Source organism: Grus americana, chromosome 14, assembly GCF_028858705.1.
Source record: "Grus americana isolate bGruAme1 chromosome 14, bGruAme1.mat, whole genome shotgun sequence".
NCBI classification, from domain to species: Eukaryota; Metazoa; Chordata; class Aves; order Gruiformes; family Gruidae; genus Grus; species Grus americana.
Genome location: NC_072865.1, coordinates 7,394,524 through 7,403,480, shown reverse-complemented (window position 1 = coordinate 7,403,480; position 8,957 = coordinate 7,394,524). Strand labels below are relative to the sequence as shown.

General features: G+C 41.9%; 1 protein-coding gene across 1 annotated transcript; it reads left to right on the top strand.

Moving 5' to 3' along the window:
• The first annotated feature begins 284 nt into the window (after positions 1-284).
• On the top strand, positions 285-8,707 carry NMUR2 (neuromedin U receptor 2). The gene is made up of 4 exons (XM_054842086.1): positions 285-1,004; positions 5,929-6,013; positions 7,329-7,454; positions 8,448-8,707. The coding sequence occupies exons 1-4, from the start codon at positions 285-287 to the stop codon at positions 8,705-8,707; spliced, it is 1,191 nt and encodes a 396-aa protein (XP_054698061.1).
• Positions 8,708-8,957: the final 250 nt, after the last annotated feature.

The window sequence follows — 8,957 nt, the reverse complement described above, 5'->3', positions numbered from 1 at the left end:
TTACTCTATAATCTAATGCACTTAGCGAGCCAATGAATATGTGTGAAAGGAGGGGCTTTCTGGCTAAGGGACTCCTTGCAGGGGAACAGCTGTTACAACAGCAAAACCTTAACCGAAGCCAGGCAAGCACACTCACTCACATCTCTCAGTGGCTTTGTGCATCTAGGTCTGGCAAGACAACTCCCCCCTCCCTCTTCCTCTCTCTGCAAAGAGTGAGCAAACTAACAGAGAGAAACTTAAAGAAGACCGGATCTCAGTTGTGAAACATTTCAGAAGATCCAGTAATGGCCTGGATCAGCAACATCTCTGGGTTTAATCACTTTCCTCTACATGAAGAACGTTTCAGGAGGTATTTAAACAACACTGAGGATTATTTAGCCTTCCTGTGTGGGCCCAGACGGAGCCATCTGTTCCTGCCCATGGCTTTGGTGTACACCCTGATCTTCATTGTTGGGGTGGTAGGTAACTTCTTAGTTTGCCTGGTGATCCTCAAGCACCGGAACATGAAGACCCCGACCAATTACTATCTCTTCAGCCTCGCAGTCTCAGACCTGCTCGTGCTGCTTTTTGGGATGCCACTGGAAGTCTATGAGATGTGGAGCAACTACCCCTTCTTGTTTGGGCCCGTTGGCTGCTATTTCAAGACGGCACTCTTTGAGACAGTGTGTTTTGCCTCCATCCTCAGCGTGACTACAGTCAGCGTGGAGAGATACATTGCCATCCTCCACCCTTTCCGTGCCAAGCTGGAAAGCACTCGCAAGCGTGCCCTGAGGACCATCGTGGTGCTCTGGGTCCTCTCCGTCCTTTTCGCCCTCCCCAATACAGGCACCCACGGCATCATGCTGCAGTATTTCCCCAATGGCACCCTGGTCCCTGGATCTGCTACCTGCACTGTAGTCATGCCCATGTGGATCTACAACTGTATTGTCCAGATTACTTCTTTTCTCTTCTATGTGCTGCCTATGGGGGTAATAAGTGTGCTGTACTATCTGATGGGGCTAAGAGTAAGTCCTACTCCAACTATGCTCAGTGTTTCCTTAGCTCATTCTTGTGTGTGTGTGTGTGTGTATGTGTTTTTTAAGTGATGTCACCTTTTTCTTGCCCATCTGTTTCCCCCCCTCCAAAAAGCGAAAGTATTTTAAAGCCCTGAAAACAGTGGATCCAACTCTTTATTTGGTGTGATTCCATTCTCAAATGAATATAGCTATGTTGGGGAATTATTTGCCCTGATCTTTTTTTGAAAACTTACCATCACTGCTGCTCACATTCAAATGTTACTTAAACATCCAAGTCTGTAGATTGATTCCAGCCTCTCAGAGATTTGCACCTTTGCAGTAGGGACTAGAAGGAAATAGACCAAAAGGAAAATGTGAAAAGAATAAAAAGGAGCAGGCTTGTGATTGAATCGTGTGTATTATTTATTTTCCCCTCTTCTTGTGACTGTGGAATTTCCATTGCATTACTTTATTTTTCTCCTTCCCCAGAGATGGTGATAACATTCAGTTGTTAAAACTCACAAAGCTGTCATAAACTGAAATGGTACCTTATTGCTGCAGCTAGGAAATTCAGCAATCATTTATTTTTTTAACTGTGGCACAGTTTCACCATCGATTAAGGCTACCTTAGAGTTCCTATTCAGTCTCTCTTCAGAAAGTGAGACTAGTTTTACCAGGTATTCATCATTTAAATACATGGATAAAACAATCAGTATCACAATATTAAAAAGCTATATAGCACAACACAAAAATGCATTGCTAATCGTAGCGAGTCAATGAATTTTTTCTTTTCGTACGTTACATATATTTTGAAAATATAAATCCTATCTCATCACACTGGATATAAGTTAAAGTTTAAAAAGCTGTGTCTGATCATACAGCAAGACACTGATGCAATATGCTAGTAGAGACAAACGACCTTACCTAATAATGTGCTGGCTGATATTTACTGTTATCTGAAACTATACAGAAGCAGTTTTTCCTTATCCAGGCAAAGCCACAAGGATTAACTGCCAGAAACCCATAACACACAGCAGATCTTCAAAGCAATGAATGGGTTAAATTAGCCCCACTGCCCAGTGGCTGTTGTGGGGTCTTTACAAAGAGTCATTGAAAATTTTGCAAAGTAAGACCTGAAGGGAGAGGAAAGTGCTGAAAATATATCTGTTAGAAAAAGAGAAACCCCCAAATTAATAAAAAGAATTCTTGAAGACTGCAATAACTTCTATTTGTGGCAGCAGATATTCCTAATCCCCACCCTAGAAGAGAAGTTAAGTACCAGAGGAGGGCTGCCCCCCCAGGACTTCTGTATATTCACAGATATGTTCAAGCTCTCTTTCCTAAGGGCTGCAACATTCATGCCTCTGCTTTTCTGTATGTCTGACTGATACTTCCAAATTTTAAACAATATCCATCCTGGCTATATCTGCGTTGTGCTCTAAACTGGACTACAGAAGATAATTTCATTTTTCAACAGAAATGATAGAAGAATGGTGTTTATATATAATTTTTCAAGAAAAGACACTTTCTATCTACTCACAAAAGATGAAGTCTATGAAGCTTCAGCAACACTCCAGAGTCTCCTGAGTGCCATGTATTGCTCATAGACTGTAGTGGAAAAGCTCAGAGTTGATCCAAAGACTGCAACAGCTCAAATTCAGCAAGCAGAGACATAGCCTTTCCAAGTCCAGACCTTGTGGAAAGGGCATTTTCTTGCCAAAGTTTCTCCCTCAAGCTTTTCCAGTGCTCAGGAGAGCCCCAAGATGCAGTACAGAAGGAAACATGTGCAACATGTTAAGCAGCTGCAAGAAGGCAGCAAACATGGGTCATATGGTAGCTGAGTCACTTTTTAATTTTATTCCTTGCGAAAAGGAAAAAGTATATTTGTCTTTTTCACTGAGAAATTTATTGCCAACAGAGCCATCAGGTTGATTACCTCATGATCAATTACCTCATGATCTACTTGGATATAATTTTAAGGCTTGATGGTTTAATACTACAATGTTATGATCAATAGATAGTACCAGCATTAGTGTAAAGAAGAGGACACTGATGATTACACTGTAATCTCATTTGATTTGATTGTGGAAGCTTCCTGCTGCCTGTGTCATGGGGTCCTCATCACAGGTGCCTTTAGGACCAATCCCTAAATAAGCCAAGCTCTTCTTTAAACCCAGTTCAGCTGTTGGGCTACAACCAATGGGTTGCAACCTACACCAAAAAAGCTGAGGAGGGAGAGGAGAGGGAGAAAACAAGAACATGAGGAAATGGTTACTTGTAGAACCTCATCCCTGCAGTGCTGATAGAGATGGGTGACATCGCTTGGGGAGAAGTCTGCGTTGCAGCAGGATTCAGTGCAGGGTCCCTGTCCATTTCCTTCAAACTGATCTCTAAAAGGGCACAGGGACAGGTGCCTATCTCTGGTTGTTTAAAAGCCAGATTCTGTTTAACTAAGATTTTTGACAGTGAATGAAGAGAATGGATTTGTCCCACCTGCTTCAGACATCTATGAGGGTATCTAGATGATCAGATGGGACCTGATTGACCTCACCTAGGATGATTCTTCTATTAAGAGTCCAACACTTGTCTTAGTGTCACTTCCCCTCAGTAGCACATTGGACACACTGGTAATTTTGATTTCAACTATCTTTGAATCAAGGCAACATATTCTTACCAATGTGCAGCTGGTCCAGATTTTCTCATCAAAATCTATTTTGAAGTCTTCATGCCCAGTTGTTAAAACCAGAATCGTCTGTGGACAGTTGACTGCCTTTGGCTGATTTCTGCAGAGCCCAGCACACTCCTGGAAGGGTCCGTCCTCTTTCCATGGAGGTTGTCCTGCAAATCCTGCACCCACTAACAAATTTTACTTTGCAATGGAAGTGAGCAAGAGTACACCCAGGCTGGAGTTCAGCAGATGGGTAGCAACTGCTTCAGCCAAATCACTCAACTAGAAAGAATTGCATGCTTTAGCACAAGCCGTGTGGTTTTTAAACATCAGTTTTGCCTTCGGCTGGAGAGAAAGTTTGATCACCACTTGTGTCAGGCCAAGTTGCTTACAGAAAATTGTTCTCCTGCTTTTGCTGAGTGGCCTCACCGGGTTTGCCTGGGGATAGGTGAGGCCCTAATTTCGCTCTGCCTTTTGATTTCTCCTATGAAATGCTATAGCTAATAAAGATGTAGGGGGAAAATCCAATTTTCAGCTTCTTGCTCCAGACACTTCTAATTCTCTTGCAGTGAATGGGTAACATTCATCTCCAGGCAACCCCACATAGCCACAGGGATGTAAAAGTAACCACTACCCTGGCTGGAGTTCTTCCTCAATCAAACCATTGGCGTAAACTCAAGTTACAACCTTTGCCATGGACTCGTTTCTTTTTTTTTTTTCCTTCCTCTTTGTCATAACACATCGTTTTATTAAATTGCAACTGCAGAGTTATTCTTACTAGTTACACTTCCATCTATTATCACTTGAGGCTAAAGAGAATCCTTATAGCATCATCAAAACGACAGGAGGAAGGTGAAAAATAAAGATACATGTGTCTCTGGTTTATTACAGCATCAGAGCACTGTATTCTCTGAGGCTTTGGAATATGCCTGGGATAGACTACGGTTGAGACTGAAAACCACTGAAGGGAAACAAGGGATTTTAATCAATGTGAGCACACATTTATCGCTAGATGTGTTTAAAATCAACTGAGCCTCTTCCTTAAGCAACTGTGGCTATGACTAAAAGTTACAAAGGGAATAATGCAATACATGAGAGGCTGAATTGCACTATAATTTAATATAATTTGATTTACATGTGTTTCCCTTTTATGGATTTTATGAATAAATAGAACATTGAAGGAAGTTCTCATTCGATCATCCTTACAGAAAAGCATTGCTAAACAAAAATCAGAGAGCAAAGTCACAGTGTAAAAGGCAAACAAAATGGCACAACTAGCATGTTTTCACAAGATTTTTACAAATCCAGATTGATTTCTATCTTTTCCCTCATTCCTGATATTCCTTCCCATGTAACTGAAAGTTTTGTTTCCAGTTTCTCTCAGCTGAAAAAAAAACATCACTCCAAATCTGTTGGCTAATCAGAAGTTCCCACTTCAGGAAGCTGGGTCCAATTATACACTCTCCATAGATGATTTCTTTTATAATCAAAGCAATTGTCCTGATTATCTAGCCCTGGTCTTTTCATCACCAAAGCACCAGTGCTCTCGCTGTAAACATATTGGGGAAGCATTTCAGGGAGGATCAGATTATTATTCTTTATGTCAATTTTTTCAAAGCCCAGGAAAAACTACTGGAGGAAAAAAAAAAATCACCTTGCTGTAACTGAGAAGTATGTGGCTGAATCTGTGCATATCATGCACACTGACTGTCTGCAAGAGAGCATATATGGGGTTTGTTCATTAGATGGATTGAATATCAATTACTCTGAACACTCAGGGCATGAAATGAACTCCCTTGAATTCCACAGGAAGTTTTCCAGTGATTACAGCTGTGTTTCACTGAGGCCTCTCTGGGTATTTTTTGGATCATTGTTTTGTGCTTAATTGTGGGGAACCCTTTTAGGAAAATAAACAAACAAACAATATTTTGCTAGAAGAGGAAATAATGCCTAGCAAAATACTGTTGAAATTGAACACAAACTGTGAACCAAATATTGACTCATTGAGAAAGGACAAGTGGGGAACTGAAATACAGATTTCCTGTAAATATGCAGTCTGAGAGGCATAAATTCTTTTGAACCTAAAGCTTCAGTGTTTCCCTAGACTAAAACTGAAATTTAAATGTAGATCTTTTTTCAGTGAGCGCTGAGTTGCCCCACATTTTGCTTTCTCAAACTACAGCTATCAAAATATGAAAGATGCTATGTCTTGTGGGGATGTCATCTCCTGTCTAAGCTCTCCTTTGGTTTCCCTCCTTTTGCCAGTTGAAAGGAGACAAATCTCTGGAAGTGGAGGAAATGGCTGTGAATGTTCAGAGACCATCCAGGAAATCAGTGACCAAGATGTTATGTAAGTAGTGAGTTCTTCTGTGGTTTATTTACCATGGACAGGAGAGTGACCAGGTACCAAGCAAATTCACTGGATACAAGAGTTATAAAATGAGTAGCTGTGATTAAAAAAAAAAAAAAAAAAAAAAGGCTTATTGCTGTTTTATCTGAACTTACAGGGCATGGGAGTGAAACACCACAGCTAACTATCAAAAGACTCAGAAAGCAAATTTTCCTCCCCAGCATGAGAGGAGATTGAGCAAACCTATGTGGCAGATGCTTGAATGGCAACTCTATAATATCCCTCACTCCAAACCTGACTCTTGCAGCCCTCTGGGGAGGATCCCTTTTTTTCAGAATGCAAATAGTCTATCTTGTACATTTTTAGAGAAGGATTTATATCTATTTTGCATCACCACAAGCTCCACTCATGAACAGGAAGGTCCTGCCAAGCCACATACATCACCTACTGCTGACTTAACCACTTAGACCTTCCCAAGAGAAAGTAGGACCTAGGCAGACTTGCACATTGTATAGTATTCAGCAGAATTTGTGTTCCAACCACCCTGAAAGCTCTGACATCACTTCCTAATTTAGGGCTGTCTTTAAGGCAAATATCACCTTGCTACTGAGATGGTGTTTATGCAGAAAACATAAATCACCTTCAATATTTCCTGCAACAACATTATTCTTTCAGGCAGCTTAAGTCACCTTCTGAAGTAGGAAATTGTACTTTGAAGTCAGCCTGATTTTCTGTGCCCCGTGATTGTGACCACAGGTGTTCATAGGACCCAAATCTGGAACAGGTTTGCAAAATTCCTTACTGGAGCCACCACAGGCCAAGTTGTGCGTGGAGGCAAACTCTTTTTCTTTCATGCTGCACAGCGCACCCAGGCACACTTAACATCAGCAGATGGTTCCTATGGCCTTATCCTGCTGTGCGATGTACAAATAGCGTGCAGAGGAAATTAACTCCAAGGCCCAAGGGAGTCAGTGTGTCCCATGTATCACAGATGAATCCAGATGTCTCACTGGCAGTTTCTTCATTAGGCTCTGTACATGCCACAACATTACCTGGCAGTTGCCAGTTTGAATGTCATTGTGTGTGCATGCATGGAGTTATCCAACACAGAAATTAATGGAAAGTTTGTTCTTTTATCTGGTAATGTTTTTCAGTGAGAAAGACAGAAAGGACGGCAAAAGTTGTGAAACGATGAATAAAATTTGTATATTTAGTCTTTCATCCAGCTTTCTGAACTCTCTCTGCTCTGTGCAGGCTAGTGAACCATATCCTTCCATAACTGAATTGTTTTTCTTTTCCCCTTTCTCCATGCTAGTTGTCCTCGTGATGGTTTTTGCTATATGCTGGGCACCATTCCATATAGATCGACTCTTCTTCAGCTTTGTTGTGGAATGGACTGAGCCTCTGGCTAACATATTCAACTTAATTCATGTGGTGTCAGGTAAAGATTTCTTCTTCCACTTATACAGGGGCTGGGAAAAAAGTATTTGTGAGTGGTTTACTTGAAATATGTAGTCATTTATTTTGTAGGTGACATGAGGCATGCGTGGAAAAGCTTCTTGGGGTCTGGTAGACAGTGACAAGAATTGTGCCTTGAATAAAAACAGCATGCAAGTTTCTGCAGCTTTCAAGATCTAGGCATGTTGTCCAATACAGTTGTCTGAATATTCACAAAGAATGAAAAAAAAAATTAAAAAAATAGGATATCATACATCATTACCAGCTGTTTTTCCTTCCTTGAAATGTTCAGAAATGAAGACTGCTGTCATTCAGCTGCTTTTAATGAATACACAGCAGCAGGCATCATCCTCCAGAGGGTCTCTCAGGCAAACAGAAAACCTTACCAAATGGCAAGACAAAAGACTTACTGCTCAGAACTGGGTGATATAGCCAAATGTTTATGGCCCTGCCAACCGTAAAATGAAGGCTTTTTCAAAGAGAATCTTATTTTCAGTCTGCCATGGGAAAATACTGAATGTGGCCATTAGGCAGCTCAGACAAATCCAATCTCATGCACTTGTCCTAGCATGTTGTAAGAAATTAGCTCCCCTCGGCTGGAAGTTATCCTCTGACAGCTCTGATGGGGGCACCAGCTGTGCAAATCCTGCTGTGGGGAGGAGGGCTGCGCTGGAGGCAGGTCAGTACAGCTCAAGTGAGGGCTGGTTCCTGAACAGCTGGAGATAGTGAGCTCCAGCTAATGCTCTCTCCTATTTCCTTTCCCTGCGTGCTGCAGTGCTTGAGCTCGCCTTGGTGAGACGTCCCTCCGCCTCTGCCAGGATGGTAGTAGGCAAAGATGGGCTATTGCTGCCTCCACCCTTGCACCCAAGCTTGGCAGAGAAGTATAGGCAATGAAGATATTTTCTTCTTTTGAGATCATTACACACGCAAATCAGGTCTCTCTCTCTCTCTCTTTTCCTCACCCTTGTTCTCCTAGGTGTTTTCTTCTATCTGAGCTCTGCTGTGAACCCCATCATTTACAATCTGTTGTCCCAGCGCTTCAGGATGGCTTTCCTCAGTGTGATTTCTCCTTGCTGCAAGCACTGGACCCCTAAACATCCCACTAGCAAGATTCCTGCCCAGCAGAGCATCTTTGTGGTTGAGGACAACAAACTCATGGACTCCGCTGAAGACACAAGTCTCCCTGGCACCCACAGAACATCTGTCAGCAGTTCCCAGCTCTCCACTGGTCTGTGAGTTTCCAGGTGAGAGAGAAGTTAAAGGAAATAACTTTACGAAACAAAAAGAGAAGAGACCCTCCTAAAAGACTGATTTCAGCAAGAAGAGATCACAGAGGGTGTTTTGAATGAATGAACAAGGAGACTGTAAGTAGCTGTTGATGGAGAAGCATTGTATTACGCTTAAGCTAATAGGAGGGCTGGAAATCTCAGCTTACTGGCTGCAAGCTATGCCAGCAAAGAGCTGCTTTACATAAATAGGACACACT

Bases quoted from the DNA above. Each gene is read 5' to 3' on its own strand.
- NMUR2 (XM_054842086.1), top strand. From the start codon at position 285: ATGGCCTGGATCAGCAACATCTCTGGGTTTAATCACTTTCCTCTACAT. The intron at 6,014-7,328 runs GTAAGTAGTGAG...TCTCCATGCTAG, and splicing joins ATCAGTGACCAAGATGTTAT to TTGTCCTCGTGATGGTTTTT. The intron at 7,455-8,447 runs GTAAAGATTTCT...TTGTTCTCCTAG, and splicing joins CTTAATTCATGTGGTGTCAG to GTGTTTTCTTCTATCTGAGC.